Source organism: Lissotriton vulgaris, chromosome 6, assembly GCF_964263255.1.
Source record: "Lissotriton vulgaris chromosome 6, aLisVul1.2, whole genome shotgun sequence".
NCBI lineage: Eukaryota > Metazoa > Chordata > Amphibia > Caudata > Salamandridae > Lissotriton > Lissotriton vulgaris.
In genome coordinates this window covers 982,018,329-982,038,486 of record NC_141694.1, presented here as the reverse complement: position 1 = coordinate 982,038,486, position 20,158 = coordinate 982,018,329, and the positions used below count along the sequence as shown (strand labels likewise).

Below are 20,158 nucleotides of genomic sequence, written 5' to 3'. Positions count from 1 at the left end.
TTTATAAGTGTCCAGATATAGGTTTAGATATAGGTATACTATATCTAAGCAAGAGGTGATTACACCAACTTGCCCCAGCTGAGTGATCAGCCAGTTGTGTCAATTTAAGAACCAGCCAGGGGTGGCAAAAGCTATGCTGCAGCCCCTGGTAGGCCTTGGTGGCACCTTTGCCCTGAGCACCTATAGTGCATTGTACAGGGGCTGACAAGGAGTCCAGTTCCAATTGGGTTATGTACCTATAGTACATGTATGTGAATTTAGAGAGAGAACAGCAGGCTGTGGGTCTGATTAGCAGGCCCACAGCCACATTAAGTCAAAAACCAGTGAAGCAAAAAGCAAAAATTGGGGTGACCATAGGATAGCAGACCCTACTCTCCTACACAACCCCCCCCCCCCAAATGCAGGGACATTAAACTTAACCTTGACCAGATAAGTCTTCATGTTCTAAGTGGAAGTACCTGGAGAGACCATCTGCATTACCATGGTCAGTCCCTGGGCGGTGCTCCACTGTAAAGTCCATCCCCTGTAGGGAAATGGACCACCTGAGTAGTTTGGGGTTTTCACCCTTCATCGGATTTAGCCACAAGAGGGGCTTATGGTCTGTCTGAATTAGGAAGTGAGTTCCAAACAAGTATGGCCTCAACTTCTTCAGGGCCCAAACCACAGCAAAGGCCTCCCTCTCAATAGCTGACCAACGTTTCTCCCTGGGGGTCAGCCTTCTGCTAATAAAAGCAATGGGCTGGTCATGACCATCTATATTAAGTTGTGAAAGCACAGCTCCCACCCCCAACTCAGAAGCATCTGTCTGTACAATGTACTGTTTGGAGTAGTCAGGACTCTTCAGGATAGGTGCAGAGCACATGCCTTCTTCAGGTCATCAAATGCCTTTTGACAGCTAACTGTCCACTGAACCTTTTTTGGCATCTTCTTGGATGTCAAGTCATTTAATGGTGTCACAATGGACTCATAGTGCTACACAAACTTTCTGTAATACCCAGTCAGGCCCAAGAAGGCTCTGACTTGTGTCTGGGTAGTTGGAGGAGCCCAGTCCTTTATGGTCTGGATCTTGCTCTCCAATGGTTGAACCTGACCCCCACCTACTAGGTGGCCCAGGTACACAACCTTGCTCTGCCCTATCTGGCACTTAGTAGCCTTGATAGTCAGGCCTGCCTTTTGCAGGGCCTCCAGAACCTTGTTCAGGTGGATCAGGTGATCCTCCCAGGTGGAGCTAAAGACAGCAATATCATCTAGATATGCTGCACAAAAGTCATCCAACCCAGCAAGGACTTGATTCACCAACCTTTGGAAGGTGGCAGGTGCATTCTTCAAACCAAAGGGCATTACTACAAATTGATAATGTCCACTGGGGTAGAGAATGCTGTTTTGGCTTTTGACTCTTCAGCTAACCTGATCTGTCAGTAGCAAGCTGTCAAATCAAATGTGCTCAGAAACTTAGCAGAAGCCAATTTATCAATGAGCTCATCTGCTCTTGGAATGGGATGTGCATCTGTCCTAGTGACAGCATTGAGACCTCTGTAGTCCACACAAAACCTCATTTCTCTCTTTCCATCTTTGGTATGAGGTTTTGGCACCAGGACTACTGGGCTGGCCCATGGGCTCTCTGATGGCTTAATCACTCCAAGCTCAAGCATCTTTTGCACCTCAGCCTTTATACAATCCCTGACGTGGTCAGGTTGCCTGTAGATTTTATTCTTCACAGGCATACTGTCACCAGTGTCTACCTCATGGGTGCACCAGTTAGTTTGACTGGGTGTGAGTGAAAACATATGCCTGTGGGCCTGCAACACCTGTCTGCAGTCCACCTGTTCCTGCTCAGTGAGACTGCCTGCCAAGGCTACTCCATCAACTGAACCATCATCAGGGTTCTGGGAAAGCAGGTCTGGGAGAGGGTCACTCTCTTCCTCCTGTTCCCCATCTGTGGCCATGAGCAGGCTCATGTCCTCCCTGTCAACAAATGCTTTCAAACGATTTACATGGAGCACCCGGTGGGGGCTCCTAGGGGTTCCAAAGTCAACCACATAGGTGACTTCTCCCTTCTTTTCAACAATAGGGTAGGGTCCAGTCCATTCGTCCTGGAGTGCTGCTGGGGCCACTGGCTCCAACACCCACACCTTCTGCCCTGGCTGGAACTCAACCAGAACAGCCTTTTGGCCATGCCAAGCTTTCTGTAAGTCTTGACTGGTCTCCAGGTTTTTGGATGCTCTCTCCATGTATTCAGCCATCCTGGAGCGGAGACCAAGTACATAGTCCACAACATCTAGCTTAGGCTTTTTGAGAGGTAACTCCCATCCTTCCTTCACCAAACATAGTGGACCCCTCACAGGGTGGCCAAACAAAAGTTCAAAAGGGCTGTAGCCAACCCCCTTCTGTGGGACCTCTCTGTAAGCCAAGAGCAAGCAGGGTAAAAGGGTGTCCCATTTTCGTCTAAGCTTCTCTGGTAATCCTTTTATCATTCCCTTGAGGGTCTTGTTGAACCTTTCAACAAGCCCATTGCACTGTGGGTGATAGGGTGTGGTAAACGTGTAGTTTACTCCACACTCCTTCCACATTGCCTTTAAGTATCCAGACATGAAGTTGGTACCTCTGTCTGAAAGAACCTCCTTTGGAAAACCCACTCTTGAGAAAACTGCAAGAAGGGCCTTTGCCACAACAGGTGCTGTTGTGGTCCTCAGGGGAATTGCCTCTGGATACCTGGTGGCATGATCCACTACCACTAGTATAAATCTGTGCCCAGATGCTGTTCGAGGATCCATGGGACCCACAATGTCTATTCCAACTCTTTCAAAGGGTACCCCCACCACAGGTAGTGGTATCAGGGGGGCCTTTGTTGTGCCACCTGACTTACCACTGGCTTGGCAAGTGACACAGGAGCGACAAAACTCCTTGACATTTTCTGACATATGAGGCCAGTGAAAGTGAGGGGCAAGCCTGTCCCAAGTCTTGTTCTGGCCTAAGTGTCCTGCAAGGGGAATATCATGGGCCAAGGTAAGAAGGAAGCCCCTAAATTTCAAAGGTATGACCAACCTCCTGGTGGCACCAGGCTTGGGGTCTCTAGCCTCTGAATAAAGGAGCCCATCATCCCAATACACTTTATGGGTACCTTGTGCATTCCCTGCAGCCTCAGCAGCAGCTTGCTGTCTGAGGGGTTCAAGGGAAGGGCAATCTAATTAGGCCTGCCCCAGGTCTGCCCTTGAGGGTCCCCCTGTCCCCAGAAACTCAACCTGATCAGGTTCAAGCTCCTCAGAGACAGTCTCCTCTTGGACTGTAGAATCAGCTTCCTGTGAAGTCTGATCCTCAACCTGGGGCAAGTGGGAAGGCACAGCCTTAACCCTCTTGCTCTTCTTCTTGGGTTGTGGTTGGTCTATTGTTCCAAGATCCACCATAGGTTCTGGAAGGCACTTCTTAGCCTGAGTCCTTGTCACTGCAAGGACATGTGCTGAAATCCCTAGCATTTCTGCATGAGTCCTGTACTCCACTTCTGACCAAACTGAGTTTCAAGATCATTGCCTAACAGACAGTCTACTGGGAGGTCTGCACTCACAACAACTTTCTTTAGGCCAGTTACCCCTCCCCAGGAGAAGTTCACAACAGCCACACTATGTGTAGTAGTGGCATTGCTTGCATTGGTCACTAGGTAATTCTCACCTAGCACAATCTGCCCAGGGTCCACAAAGTTAGGTGTCACCATAGTGACACTGGCACAAGTGTCCCTGTAGGCCTGAGCCAGTTTCTCATTAATCAAAGGCGTCTGCCTATACTTGCCCAGGTTACTGGGACTCATAGTAGTGGGCATGGATATGTCCACATCATAGAGGGAACTGCCTGAGTAGGGATTCTGACTAGGCCAGACTCCATCTCAGTACCCAGGGTTAACCCTACTATACCCTTTGGTTGTGTACTACCACTGCTGACTGTACTAGGGGGTGCAGGTGCTTTAGGAGCTGCAGTGGTAGGGACTGGATTTTTCTTGGTGCATTCACTCCCCCAATGGGAAATTTTTGTTACCATTTTGGGAACCACCCTCCTTATTAGAATTTTGTGGGCCTGAAGAAGACTTCTGGTCTTTTTATCTTTCTTATCCCCACCCTTCTGGTCTGTTTTCTTCTGGTCACCACCATGGTTCTGGGGTTTCTGCTTAATCCTTGTTCTGACCCATTTGTCCGCCTTCTTTCCCAATTCTTGGGGAGAGGTCAGATCAGAATCAATGAGGTATTGATGCAACAGCTGGTTCTGACAGTTATTAAGGATCTGCTCTCTCATTATAAGATTGTACAATCCTGTATAGTCTGAGACTTTACTTCCCTGCAGCCAACCCTCCAGAGCCTTAGTGGCACAATCAACAAACTCAGTCCAGTCCTGAGTCTGTGCTTTTTGGGTGTCTCTGAACAACAACCTGTATTGCTCAGTGGTTAGGCCAAACCCTTCAATAAGAGCACTCTTCACAACAGAGTAGTTTTTGGCATCCTCAGGTCTAACTGTGAGGAGCCTATCCCTCCCTTTCTCAGAAAAGGAGTACCATAAAATTGCAGCCCACTGATCTTGAGGAACCTGCTGTACCATGCAGGCTCTCTCCAGAGCAGTCATCCATTTGTGGATGTCATCCCCTTCCTTGTAGGGGGGCACAATTTTTGTCAGGTTTCTATTATCATAGGCCCTGTCTTTCTCTCTAGGAATATTGCTGCCACCAGTGGAGTCTAATCCACACAACTTTTGTTCTCTTGCTAAAGCAAGTTTAGCTTGAGCCAAGGCTATCTCTTCCCTCTCTATCTGAAGTTGGACAGCCCTCATCCTGGCCCTATGCTCTTTCCTCTGGGGGGAAGTCATTCCCCTTTGAGATTCCCTGGAGGCACCAGAAATGTGAGAGTCCCTGGAAGGTGATCCCACTCTCCTATTACCCACGGGAATTATGTTATAGGATCTGGGGAGGTGCTGGCCCTCTCCATTTCAATGTAGGTCTAAGTTGGTCTGGTTAAGCCTGCCAACTACGACCTGGTTACCCCTCTGATTCTGAACTGACTCATCTACTTCTGAGTCCTCCTCCTCCTCTTCTTCCTCTTCTTCTTTGTCCACCACTGGGGTGTCCTCATTCTCAGGGGGGTTCACTCCATCGCCTGTATCTAAGGGAACTGCACTCGCCTTATCTAAGTCATGCTTTTCCAGGATGGCTATCAGGGAAGGAATGGTGGGGTTGTGACCCCTTTTTAGCCCTCTTGCAATGCATAAGGCACTCAAGTCTTTATGGCTAAGTTTGTCATAGCTGGAAGTTGCCTTGGTAAGGTCAACTGTCACAGGCTGAGAGCCAGGAGCTCCCTCTGTGCCAGACATGACTGCTAGTGAGGTGCAAGTGGTGCACTTACCTACACTAAGTGTTTTCCTACTGTACCTTGCTAGTGAGTTGTAGGCAGGGTGTGCTAAGCCCTTTGATCTACAACTACTAAGTTCAGTAGAACTTAAATATGCTAAGCTTTTGTTTATATGTACCTAAGGTACTTGATATGATCTTTCAATTTGATAAAAAGATTGCAATGGTAAAACAACAGCAAGCTCAAATCCGCACAGCTGCACACCAATGTGAGAAGTTGGCCTGATATATGATGTCTCCAATTCTGGGGGCACTTTGTATCAGTCCAAACAACCCTTATGGTGTCTGGTTGTAAGTCAACCTTATTAGACAAGCTATCCTAATGGTAGCATGGACTAAGCAGCCTTAAAGGCTAAACTCAAGAGGTCGTGTTAAGCGAGCTGTTTTACCAATCACAATCCTGTAATATCAAATGAAAGGACACCACACAAGTTATATATAAAAATATATGTATTTATTTCTAAAATAATCCTCTGTACTCTTTATGAGTGCAGAGGCACAAGCGTTTAAACAAAAGCACAGTTAAACATATAAAAGTTGCACAATTATGGATGAGGCCGGGGGGCCACGCAAACCATATATTAAAAAAGTGGTATAAGAGATACCAATCGAACAGTGGTTAGGCCTAGGGCCTAGGGAATCGCTGGGAGCAGTCGGGACTAGCAATGCTGAAGTCGGGAAAAGCCCGCGGGATTCGGGTGCAGGGCTTAAAGCACAGGCATGCACTAATGTAAAGTCAATGGTGCGTAAAAGTTATAAAGTTACAGTTTAAGAATACTTCCGCTCAACCTAGAAGGATGAAACTTAAGACACATACACTAGAGGTGTGTACCAGTGTGGGAACACCGGCGTTGCTGAGTTACTTCACCCACAGGAAGCGGGTGCACAGGTGCGAAGTAGTGTCGGGTTTTGTCACGCAGGTTGCTGGTGCTTGGAGCTGAAGATGCTGCAGGCATCGAGACGAGAAGTGTCTGGTGTGATCCAAGGGTGGATCGAAGTTAAAGATGATCTGAAAGCAGAGGGGACAGAGTCTGGGTCACTTAGCAGTGACCAGGGTGGAACCAGAAGGAACCAGGCAATGTCGGGCACTTTCAGGTCGCTGACGGGTCGCTTCTCTCCGCTGCCACGTGGACTCTGGGGCACCGAGGATGTCCAGGAGTGGATCACGAGCTGTCCCACGCAGGCTCTCGCTGTCGGCGGTGTCGGCTTCCGAATCGGAGCAAACAACCCTTGGCAAGGGCAACCCACGCAGTATTCGAAGATGGCGTTATACTCGGACCAGGAGGGTCAGAGAGGGTGCTCCTTTTCAGAGGAGCGAGTGCAATTCTGGAGCAACCAGAATCACAAGTTGGTTTTCAAGGTTCATCGGCACAGGGGCCACAAGCCAACGGGCAAGTGACCGGGCCAACGCGTTGAGCCAAAAGAGGCAGAAGGGCACCACGCAACACTCGGTGACTGTAGAGGGGTGAGCTTCAGTGCAAGAGAGGCTCAGGGCTGGGGCTTCTCAAACCCCAATGCACAGCTTCGAGGGTCACTCGAGGGCTGCACGGTCAGCGTCTCGTGGTCTTTCCAAGATGGCGGGCCCCACGCTTCAGGTCGCCTCCACGGGTCTCAGCTCTGCAGGGACTGTGGATCGGGCTGTTGGAAGGCAGGCACGCTTGGTCTTGTCGAAATCTGTCGCTCGAGTTCCGGCGGGAACTGCAACAAAGCAAACGTCGAGGTGCTGTGTGGTGCCTGTTTGCACAGGGTGGTCACTCCTTGACCACAAGGGAGATTCTTCAGTCTTCTACGTCGAGTAGGATGTCGAAGGGTCCAGAGTTTCATTTCATAAGTTTCAGTCAGGATAATCTGAGTGCTTTGGCACTGCTCCCATTCTTATACCAATCTAGGGGGCTGGATTACCTGCTAGGTCCCCTCCTATGGGTGGGACCCAGGAAGGGGGTGGTTACACCCCTTTCCCTTTGTCCAGGTCACGCTGGGACTGGGGCTGGTGTGCCCCAGAACCGGTTTGACCGGATTATGCAAGGGGAAGCCTTGTGCGCCCCAGGCACTGTCTGGTTTCTTTCAAACCTCCCTGCTACAATCCACTATCTCCTGTCTGGGGTGGTGTGACACCTCCCCGCAACAGGAAAGCCTTTGTCCAGGCCTTCTCGGCTGAGTTTCAGTCAGCAGCAGGAGGTCAGACTTGTGTCTGTGGCAGAAGCGTCCATTTTGTGATGCTGAGGCTCTTTTAAAATCAACCGCGTTTCAGTAAAGTAACATGTCTTCTCCCTCTAGAGGGGTGGAATGCTATCCCCGTCGACAGGACTGTCGAGGGGATAGTATTCCAAATCGTATGACACCTTACACGACATGTTTTGATAAAGCCAAACCAAAGTTAACATATAACCGCAATGGATTATAATGGACTTAATAGTATATGGTATGGCATTATCCCGGAACAGCTTAGTGAGTTGTTCCCGACAGCTGCAGACAGGCTCAGCTCATGCTCGAGCTCCATCTCACGTTAAACCACGCACTCTGCCTCCAGGATTGATAAGGCCTTCCATAGGAGTGACTCACAGGTTTATAAGTGTCCAGATATAGGTTTAGATATAGGTATACTATATCTAAGCAAGAGGTGATTACACCAACTTGCCCCAGCTGAGTGATCAGCCAGTTGTGTCAATTTAAGAACCAGCCAGGGGTGGCAAAAGCTATGCTGCAGCCCCTGGTAGGCCTTGGTGGCACCTATGCCCTGAGCACCTATAGTGCATGGTACAGGGGCTGACAAGGAGTCCAGTTCCAATTTGAATATGTACCTATAGTACATGTATGTGAATTTAGAGAGAGAACAGCAGGCTGTGGGTCTGATTAGCAGGCCCACTGCCACATTAAGTCGAAAACCAGTGAAGCAAAAAGCAAAAATTGGGGTGACCATAGGATAGCAGACCCTACTCTCCTACACTTACTAATGCACAATTCTTCCTTATTAAAACCAGAAGTCGGAATAGTTACCCTTTTGAGAACCTTAGAAACCGCTCAGAATCTCTGAAAAGAAGATGTTGCTCCTGAGAGCGAGACACTGAGAGAGGGGGAACTCAAGTAACTGTTATACACTATACCGAATTAGCGGTGAGCAAGTTAATAAGTTAACAAGGAGTGCTGAGCCAAGGGTCTGTTTTTGCTTCAAGAGCCCAATTTGCCTGTAACAGCCCAGTCACAAGCTGTGCCATGGGAACATTTGGCATAAAAATCCTGCAACAAATATTATGTAAAAATATGATACAGTGTCTTCATAATTCAAACAACTATAGATTTTTTAACAAGCATTTCACCTAAGTAAAATACATCACTGAACTGAGAGGAATGTATTAAAAGTGATACTTTTCAAACATGAACTGTTGGACTTGGTCCTTTTTGCAGGGTCATCCCTGAACTTTATGCCTTCCTCCTAGACTTTTTTCTGACCTGGTGTTGGTGGGTTTAGGACTCTGGGCACTTTCACTGCTGTCCAGTGTAAAGTGTGTGTGCTCTCTGTGGTAAACATGGTAAGATTGGTCTACACCTGTTTGGCGTATTTAATTTACCTGTCAGTCCCTTGTAAAGTGGTTTCTCAGAAACCCAGGGCCAGTAAATTAAATGTTACTGGTGGGCTTGTAGCGCTGCTTGCGCCACCCACCAAAATAGCCGTTCAAAACTGTCTCAGGCCTCTGCCACTGCGCACAGTGTTACTGCGCTGTGACGTGGCACATAAAGTGGGTGCCACACCTGTGACTACCATTTATACTACATATCAGTCACCCCTAAGGTAGGCCCTAGCTAGCCCTATGGGCAGGATGCATTGTAGGTAAAAGGTAGGACATGTACCTTAATTGTGTGGCATGTCCTGGTAATGACAAACAGACATTTTGGTTTCTCACAGCTGTGAGGCTGCCCTCTCATAGGAATGCATTAGGATAATTTCTGATATGAGAGGAGCAGCGTGGTAAAGTTTGGTATGCTTGGAATAGTAATAATAAATGCTGCATACTGGTGTGGGCAGATTTATTATCACTATTTTAGAAATGGCACTTTTAGAAGTTGGCATTTCTGTGTGCCTTGTGTCTTTGTGCCTCCCTGATGTGTATTGCATGTTTGTATCTAGAGTGACAGGGACTGGTGAGCTGCAGTGGCTCCAGAGGGGCTGGGTGAGTCAGCACTAGGCTGAATAGGAAGATCTGCATTAGGGGTAGTGGGAGGAGTAGCCCCTGTCCCTGAATAGGTCTGTGCCAGCCTTGTACAATGCTGGCTCCGCCCCCCTGTGGTGTGTCTGGGGCCGGGACCTGCCATGTCAAGGGGGACTGTTGAGCACTGTATAGAAATGCTCGAGTACTCCCCAGAACTGATTTAGACTAGGTCCAGAGCTCTGTACAGGAGGAAGAACAAAGACAATCTTGGTATAAATATTGGGGCTGTGACCCCATGTTTTCACAGCTACTTTGGACATGTTGTGGAACTGGTGGCCGGCAGGCTGCTGGGCTGCCAGGACGAACCGCCGTGGGACCCAGCTGCTGCTTCCTGGGGGTCCCTAGGTGCTGGTCTGCCTGTGCCCAGCTCTGCCCCATATGACTTTGGAGTAAGTGCCCTGAAGAGCGCCCTCGGCGCGAGGAAGGCACTGCCCAGACTGGAGGGGGGTGATTGGCAGGGAGCGCGTGCTGAGCGCTTTTGCCTCTTTACCTTTGAGCCCTAGTGAGGGGGGTGATTGGCAGAGAGCGCGTGCTGAGCGCTTTTGCATCTTTACCTTTGAGCCCTAGAAGTGGGCTCAATATTCCTAAATGCGGCAGGTGCCGTGGCCCGAAAACGTCAAATTCGTCTGAGACTTTCGCTCCATGACATTGCGGCGTCCGGGAAGCAAAGTGGGGTGCCTGGTTGTGGGCGGAGACGCGCCACACACTGGAAGCCAAGCGGAGCCAAACTGGCATGGATAATGTTGGGGCTCTGTGTGAAGGCGAGAGCCCCGTATGTAGTGCCCAGGAGGAGGCTTGCTCCGTGTTGCCCAAGGAAGAGCCCAGCGGCAGGAAATCCCGGTCGGGGATAGCCCGAGCGATGACGAGGGTGGAAGTTAGTCAAGTTTGCACCTGACCACGGGCGGGGCTCCTTTGAGGAGAGGGGGAGCCCCGCATGTTGCCCGGATATCTGCAGAGAGAGGAAATCAGGCGAAGAGCACCGGGTTCTGGGGGAGGGCCTGGCCAAAATGAGAGCCGGCGCCTCGTGGGTGCCCAAAGTGAGAGATGCCACCGAGCCTGAAATCCAGGCGGGAGCATCCCCCACGCTGGTGGGTGCCAAAGGACAATGGAGACTTCGCTCCATGGCAAAAGAGCCTGAATCCAGGCGGGAGACTACCCCGCCTTCGTGTGTGAAAACGGAGGGGACCGGGCGAAGAGAGAAGAGGTTCCGTTAGCGTGGGCCTTCCAGGCACACTGTTGGTGCCTGATTTCTGCACAAGAGGAGCCCCGGTGAGTGGGGCTGTAGGGGAGCACTCAGGGTGCCTAAGTGTTGGGTGCCTGATTTCTCCCCAAAGAGGAGCCCCGGGAAGGAGGGGCTCCCAAGGCACCTTGTTGCAGGTTTTCACAGCTGCACTGCCAGAGGGCAGGCAGCTGCAACTTGGGGGCAGTCTTTTTAGGAGACCGGGGTGAGTTGCACCCCCACCCCTTTGCCATTGCGCACATTTGTTGTGGCTGCATCGGCAAATGTAACAAGGCGTGTTGTGATTTATGCCTAATGTGAGGATGCATAATGTGTTTATGCCCATTGTTTAGTACAGTATTGTACCAGTAGTTACTGGTTGTTTTATATTCACTACTTGCATTCTGATGGCTCTGACAGTGACCTGATTGGCCCTGTCAGGTATATAATTCCCTGTGAAGTATAACCTAATGCCAGATGGCACAGTGTACATGTGTGATTATGTTCTAATGTGTTAACAATAATACAAAGGCTATTTTTTATCTAACCTTGTGTGGAGTTTCTTTTGTGGAGTGCCTAGTGTGTCGCTGCTCTGTGTGTGTTGTACTAATGCTTTACATGTTGCCTTTGGGATAAGCCTGACTGCTCGTGCCGAGCTACCAAGGGGGTGAGCAGGGGTTATCTTTAGCATGTAACTCCTTTGCCCTGACTAGAGTGGTGATTTCTGCCTGGCTTAGGCACATGCCCTAGCCAACCAGAAATCCCATTTCTAACATGAACTTACAAACGTTCATGTCCCCACCCAGATAACAATAACATTAGTCAACTACGAGGCAAGTCAGTTGTCATATGCACCTTATAAGTGGGCTACATTCTTAATTATAAGGAAGCATGATGAAATAATTGCCTTGGATCACACAGTTTGATGAAGTTTCCAGGCTGCAATTGATCCTAGGTTTTCTGATTTCACATTGTGGTATTCAGTCACTAGATTAATATCCCTTTCTTGCTCCAATTTGACATCAAAAGTTAATGCTTTGTCTTTCATTCTTGGTGCATTAGGTGGCAGTGTCGGTTGCAGGCATAAGCCATAGTAAAGCTCAGCTCATTTTGGGTTTGAGGGCTCAGTAGGGCATTTGGCTCATAACCTCTATAATTTACGGCTGCTGCCAGTATGATATCTGTTTTGTATCTGAGGATATCTTAGCTTACACTCCTTTTTAGTATCTTGTATCTGCGCTGTGTGTGAGGGTAACTCACACTGCTGCCAAATGCTGCATATAGTGTGTGTGAGCTTACATGCAGGATTGGATTGCTGCTACAGATGCTATCCATGCTCTGTGCATGCAAGGGAAGCTATTCATTTATTCACGAGACAGAGTGTCATTCACATATTGGTTCAGTGCTTCAGAAGAGAATACATACCATTGGGCAGTGCATCAGCCCCCTTCACCCATTGGCTTTGTTGCCAATGTTTGTCTCTGCCAAGCAGACTGTTTTTTAGGATGTTAGATGGTCTTGAGTAACAGTAGGTTGCCTTCTTTGTCTGTGTTATTATGCATCTAGAAGAGTACAACTTCAGGAGATATTTCCTTTAGGTCAATCCCTAGCACTTCTTTCTCCTACAACTGCAGACTATTGCGAATTGTGGAATGATTAAGCCACAGCTTCCCTGCCATTGACACTGGACTACAGCGTTCTTATGCAGAGCATCAGGCATCTCTGTCGTAAGCTTCAAAACCATGCCACTCTGTGGAAACAGTATTCTGCATCCGCTATAATTTTTCACGGGTTCGTGGTGAGAGGCCAGTTGCAAGTTTTACTTTGTCATTTTTTTATTTTTAGCACCTGCCCTCCACATATGTTTGGCATATTTTATTTTTTTGTTTTTCTTTATTCCTGTATTTGAGCATATGCTTGCACTACAAAGAAAACAACCACCTTGTTTTTTAGAAGGCAAGAGGAAAATAAATTCTGCCAAGACTCTTATCCGCAGAAGGCCACAAAGATATGGTTCATGTAGTCTACAGTGCTGGTCCAAATGTAGCTAATGGGAGGTTATATAATCTCAGTGGACATTCAGTGTAGCTTACCTCAACAGCTTTGAATTGCACTAGTGGACCGATGACCAGATACCCAACCTGTGCCTCCTAGGCCACCATCTGGAACAACTCTGCTCGTTCCAAATGAGAGCTGTACCTGTAAGTGAACGTTGTGCTTGTGTGAGTGCAGTATAGTCATCATGTTTAATGTGTGCATTGTGAGGGGTGTACCTGCATGAATGCAGATTAACATTATCTTTTGTGAGTGCTTGGTAAGTGGACTACAGGTTGAAAGCTATGCCTGTGAAAGTGCGGAGTGAGGCATATGCCTGTGAGAGTGCAGCATGAAGGGTTTATTTATCTGAGGACAGTATTTTGAGTGTGGGTGTTCCTGTATATAATAACTTAGTGTGTATGCACTTTACAAGGCCAACCCTATTAGCTTTGGTAATGTGTTATAGGGATATGGTTTGACTTGCAGAATTGCAACAGGAGTGAAAATACAAAAGTGCAGGTATGAGAATGTTAGAGAATTTTATTTGGCAGATGCAGACTATGTTAAAGAAGATGGAGGAGTCTCGGGGCAGCTAACAGACAGATATGTCAACCTAGTGTGGGAGCCAGTTACTTTGCTAGCACTAGGGCCCATGGCAAGGTAGCTACGCTACTCGATGTACCGTTATTTGCTTGGGGCGAAGCTGAAAGAGAGAATGAGACCCTGGAATACAAAAGTATGTAATGTCCCACCCTGAAAGATCAGTAACGTCGCTCAAACTCCAAGTTACAACAATGCAGGCCAAAGTGACAGTCCTCCCTCAATCTCCAGGTTACAGCAATACAGTCCAAAATTACAGACACCATGGACCTACCTTTCAGAATCAGAGGGCTTTTGTTGCTGTCACTTCAAACCACAAAATGTTTTTGCCTTAAAAGCACTTTATCAACAATTGCAGCATGAACAGGTTCTTGCAGAGAAAGTGTCCACAACACCTAGATGCATGCTACTGATCGTGTTCCTCGACTATATCAGATTATTTTTATAATTTTGCAGTAATATTGTACTTGAATATCGACAATCTACTATATCATCAAGGGAAGCATGTGTAGGGAAGTACAGATTTTCTGTTTTTAACTCCACATCTAATTAGCCTATAAGAATTTGTTAAGTCAGTGTTAAAAAGTAAGCTACTGGGCACAGAGCATGACCAGCAACCATGCCGTGTGGCCAATCAGAAGCCATATTCATCCAAGTTGCACCCAAAGACCAACCCTTCTTCAGTGTCTACTGAGCTCAGAAGCAGGTTGCTATTTAAAAGACACTGAGCTCAGGAGTAATGGGGAAAAGGTGTTCAGTGCCCACTGGTCTCAGCAATGGCTATACTCAGTGTGTACTAAGTAAGGGCAGAGGTATTGGGAAAGTACATGTCCTTGTGATCAGCATTAATCGTTTGTTTCGATCTGGGAGCAGGCTTGGGAAATGCGAAAGAGGCACCATCTGCAGGGTTACTGGATACACAAGTGAGCATTGGACATTGAATAATACACACTAGCCATTCACTGAAAAAAATTGAAATTAATCAATTTTTCAGTGCTCACAAAGCTATACGCGTAGCTGAGCACATACCACAAGCATGAGTCTGCGCACACAATAGTTCTGTGACTATTATCAACTAAAGGCTGTGGTACTGGTCTGGAAAGACAATGTTTGAAGGCCTTGCCATGGGCCCGGGGCCATGGTACAATGAAGGAGGGGGCACAAACAGAGGCACAATGTTGGGGGAGACATCAGGGAACAATTATGGGAAAGTGGACAGAAATGGTGCCCGGGAGATAATACAGGGCAAAATTAGCGACTCTACCATGGCAGAAGTGGACAGGAACATAAGTGCAAGCAGACACCGACATCATAGCTTGGACAATCCAAGTGAGTGTGCTTAATATGAGACACCGGGGAATACACCACAACAAAGGGTTTATCAGGTGTGCTTAGGATTTCCATTGATGGAGGTGTAGATTGCCTTGCAACATTAGTAGGTCTTCGCCTTTCATTGTGGCATGTCTTTATGGAAGGTGCTTACAACAAACATACATGCCCCCTTGGGTTTCCGTCTGCAATTGTGTCAGCATATGGATCTCGCAGCCGAACACCAACACTATCATCTATGGCAGATCTGTAAAAACTGTTGAACTCACTCATCTGCATCTGGTTCCTGTACCCGTTTCATGTATTCCTCTGTGCTGCCATACCATACTGACATACCTCCCTACTTTATGCCTTTTACTGTGTGATTGAGAGACTCCCATGACTTTCCAAAGACTCTCAACTTCCATGTGAAAGAACATCAGTGTAGGTGTCACTATGGCTCTCATGGCAGTAAAAGGAGAAAAGGAAATCGGAGAGAATGGTAGGACAATTTACGATCATCTCAGATTAATACAGAAGTAAATTACTATATCCGAGTGAAGCAGCGGGAAGACGAAAATGAGAGCTGAAGAAGGAATGAATGTATCCTGGGATAAGTCCTGTAGGAAATACATGATTTGGAAATGCAATGGAAAGTAAGGGGTGGAAAAACGAGGGAATTTAGGAAATTCCCTCATAATGGGGTGTAGGTATCAATTCTGCAGCAAATGTAGCAGCACCGAGTCTCGGAAGGTTGGTGAGACCCACTGTGTCTCTTTTATGTCTGTTTTTAACATTGCAGCCATGGTATTTGTTGCTCCTGCATGCCTTAGGGTCCATGGCATCCTTGATATGTCACCATACTCAAAAAGAAAACAAATTAAATTGAGAAAGGTATCTGTGTTCTGCTATGACATATAAACAGTAAAAATGGTATAACAGAGAGTCAGTTAATGCATCAGACTGAAGGATTTGGGGAACTGGATTCATCACCAAAGGAGCTTATTTTTTCAGGATAGTTTTTCATGGCCATCACATACAACTTTTTTCCCCCTGCTGTTGTCGAACAGCAGTTCATTTTCACCTTCTTGGAAGAATATAATCAGTAGTGGACAGTTCAAACAAAACTATAATTTACAGATTTAAATTATAGGACAATCTCCCTTTTACCCTATGTATCAAACATTTTGGAAGCCCATGTCTCCACTTGCTTGTCCAAGTTTATTGAAAAATCAGAATATCTTGAACCAAACCAGGCTGGTTTTCGTCCCTGTCATTCGACAGAAGCCGTGATCCTTGCTGTCCAAAATACTTTAAGATCCAATGCTGACAGAGGCATACATCAGGCCCTTGTGCTCCTTGACTTGTCGGCTGCCTTCGACACGGTTGATTATACCATCCTTATCAACCGTGTCGAACAGGCCGGCCTCAGGGGCCCCGCCTTAAGCTGGGTCACCTCCTTTATTACAGGACGCACGCAATCAGTGAGACTTGGCACCTTCACAGCTCCCAGAATTCCCACCACATGTGGGGTCCCTCAAGGATCTTCTTTATCACCTTTATTATTTAATCTTTATCTTCGCCCACTACTATATTCCTTAAGGAACGCTAAAGTTACTATTTATAATTATGCGGACGAACTCCAACTTGTCTTCCCCCTTAATACTGCAGACTCGGTGATAGAATTCCAGAACACCATGACACACATACAGAGGTGGATGAACCTTAACCATCTACAACTTAACCCAGGCAAGACAGAATTGATCTTGCCTGGGAAAAGCGAATTAAGCTGGGGCCCATGTTTTTGGCTACCTAGTATGGGAGCCCCACCCACTAAATCCCTCTCGGTTAAAAGTTTGGGGGTCACGCTCAGCGCAGACCTCTCACTGAAAGGACAAGTTGGAACAGTAGTCTCTGCCAGTTTTTTTCAACTTAAGAAAATAAAGAAAATAGCCCAGTTCCTAATGCAATCTGCACTTATCCAGGTTATTATTGCCCTCGTTCTGTCCCGACTGGATTTTTCTAACAGTCTCTATCTGGGACTTCCAGCAGGCCTGTTAAAAAGACTTCAACTTGTTCAAAACCAAGCAGCCAGGCTTATTTGTAAACAACCGAAATGGCAGCCTATCAGACCTGGCCTGGAAAGACTACATTGGCTACCTGTGGTGCAGAGGATTGCGTTTAAAACCGGATGTATTACCTTTAAAGCCCTACAGAATACAGGCCCAACATTTATCAAAAAACTTGTCTCTAGGTATAATCCCTCATTAAATCTCCGCTCTGCTCACAAAGCTCTTTTAGTCGTTCCGACTTTTAAGAAAAAACGCCTTGGTGGTTGCTGCTTTGACCATCTTGCAGCCACCTTTTGGAATTCCCTACCACTGCCGGTAAGGCAGAGTCTAGACCTCCTTACCTTCAGACACTCTCTTAAGACGTGGCTTTTCAAACAGGCTTACTTTTAGAGTATGATCTTTGTGTTATGTTCCCTTCCGACAGCGCCATGAAGCCTACGGGCGTATGAGCGCTTAATAAATAAATAGTAACATAACATAACATAACAGATCCTTCAATAAACAGATACCACTTCTGTTGGCTAAGAGAATATATCAGATCTAACATAAGGGTGACCTCTGGATTCAAGCTGTAAAAAGGCTTTGCACTCGCTTGTAACACCTACTGTTTAGTCATTTAAAGAACGCAAGAACTCGTTAAACATACCATTTTGTACAATCCAAAACTAGCCATTTTAAAACCTAACGGGAAGTAGGAAAAAACACAGCATTAAATATGACCCTGTTGGTCAAAAGTGGATCTTTTCTAAGCAAGGTCACTATTCAAATGTCCACCTGGTTGTTAAAAGTGTACTCATACATGGATTGAAATGGTAGGATAAATAGTGAAAAAAAGTACAAATATTCTTAAACAAGTCTCATACGTGAAAATGCCTCTTACCTCTTTCACCCGTTCCAGTTCATTTTGCAAAGCTTGCTTAGTTATTTCCACCTCGATAAGCTGCTGCCTCAGCTTCTCATTTTCCTCTTCTGTCTTTGTGCGCTTTTCTTCTACATTTTCAAGTTCATGGTGAAGTCTCACGGACACATCCTTTGCAACCTATGGGAATGAAATATATTATAAAATAAGCCACTGCTTGCGTAAAATAGTGTTATTATTTAGATACAGTATTCAATGATTCCATATTCAAGTTGATAAGAAATATCTATCTTGAACTATACACTCTGGGGTCTTATTCAAATGAAAAGGTAACAATGTTTTAAGAGTAGCTTCGCCCATTATTGGCTAATGCAGTAATAAAGCCCCCCACCAGCTCAACGCACACATATAAATGACCAAAACGGTGATTTCTAACATGGAGTACATTAATATGATAATACGGAGTTGAGCACATGGAAAGAGTGACAAATAGACAGTTTTCACGTTCCCTCCTGTACATTGTCAGAAGACACATGCACAGATTTAGAGGTGTGTTGGAATGGGAAGGTCCCTGCATATTGAACAGTATTATCCCCTGCCCTGCATGCTAGAACTGCATACCTTTGATCCAGGTTTATTGATTTTTTTAAACGGAACACACAAACCCTGCGTCTGTGTAGTGAACTAGTCCCAGTCTGATGACAATGCTAAGTTCCAGACCTACTGCTGAACCAAGGGCATCCTCATAGTGATAAGAGTACTACCGTTGCTGTCAAAGGTTTCATATATGTAGGGCGGTGGTGGCAACATACTGTTCTAGTAAATCATAATGACAGGCTTTTTACCTGTGAGATTTGAATACTCGCCTGCTCTCCCATTCATCTAATGTTCTGTTACTTGGAATGAACCCATAATCCTAAATGTGACATCATGTGAACTGTTTGTGCGTGTATGCTTGAAGTAGTAGTGTTCCATGCACTATGTTCTGCATGGGCATGTATGCTAAAAGCAGTAGTGTGCAAGCAGGAGTGCTGCAGGCCTGTGGGTTCCATTTCTGAAGCGCCTAACCTGGACCAGAATACAAGATGGAGAAGAGGTTGCTTTTCTCCAGACAGAATATGTATATTGCTGGGATCTCCTTGCTGGGAGTGGTGCACTAACAGAATGGTGAGGAAAGAGGAGACAGGAATTCCTTAGAAGTGCCAGGAGCCTTCCTGATACATGGGTCTGGACATGACTCTAGCTGCATCTTCCATTGGGTGGATAGGAGGATATACAGGGTGAGGGGTGGTTGGATAAAAAAATCAAATTAAAAATATCGGGAGACATAAATATTAGAAATTAAATATCGGGACACACAAATATTGTGGTTCCCAAATAATATTGACAAGAATATCGTTTATTGAGGTAAGTAATATTGTTGCAAATAATATTTTTTTTTATATAAACAGATTTTATTGATTTTGACATAATACAGCCCATGAAGGTAAATATGAAAATAACAGAAATATAAACAAACCCCTGTGCTCTCATTTTCCCAACCCGTAATCAACCAAAATAGAACAAAGAATATCTAGAAACCGCATCAAGTGTCCCGTTCCCCCTCCCGACTCACTCTTTACACCTCTGAATTTCAGCGTTCAATACTTGGCACATAGAGCATACAGGCTTTAACACAATGCCCCTGCTATCTGTCAATATAGATGCTTTTATCATTTTCATTATTATTGTGGTAAAAAAAAATAGTTTTTAAATTATTTTATTATGTTTTAGTTTATGTATTGATTTTATGTATTACTATTGTTTAGATATAAATGTTATTAACTCTTTACAAAATATAGCTTGTCATTTTAAGTGATTCAGAATGTATTATTAATTTGTAATAGCTATTTATAGTGTCGTAGTGGGTTGTTGGGTTAGTAGGGGGATAGGGTGGGAATCTAATTAGGTAACAATTTATTAGAAACATTTAATACATTTTAGACACTTATAAGATTGATATTTATTATGTCATTTATGTAATACTTATTTATTTTACTTATATTTTAGTTGTGGGCTGCTAAGTTTGTAGGACTATAGGGTGGGAAGTTAAATAATGAATAAATAATAATGTATTAATAATTGTTAGTTCTTTATTTAATTGATTTTAAATTATGTAAAATATGGAATACGGATTTCTTTAACTTAGATTTTAGTTGTGGGAAGCTATATTTGTAGAGACATAGGGTGGGATGTTAAGTAATACATATTTAACTATTAATGAGTATTTGCAAATAAATTATTAAATGTAATACTAAATATGTATATTGGGATTACATATTTATTTTAATTTTATTTCCTTTGCAGGATGCTAGGTTTGTAGTGGTCTACAGTGGAAAGTTAAATAAGTAATAATTAATTAACCATTAATAATAACAATTATTAATTAACTGATAATGTATTTACTTATTGAATAGTAATTGTGTTAATTGA

The 20,158-nt window shown here is 45.5% G+C and overlaps 1 protein-coding gene across 1 annotated transcript in view; it reads right to left on the bottom strand.

Moving 5' to 3' along the window:
* MTCL3 (MTCL family member 3) overlaps positions 1-20,158 on the bottom strand; it is a 162,538-nt gene that overhangs the window by 48,999 nt on the left and 93,381 nt on the right. The window contains exon 4 of the mRNA XM_086927014.1: positions 17,708-17,866. Coding sequence (XP_086783140.1) covers positions 17,708-17,866 — 159 coding nt within the window. The remainder of the gene's footprint in view (positions 1-17,707; positions 17,867-20,158) is intronic.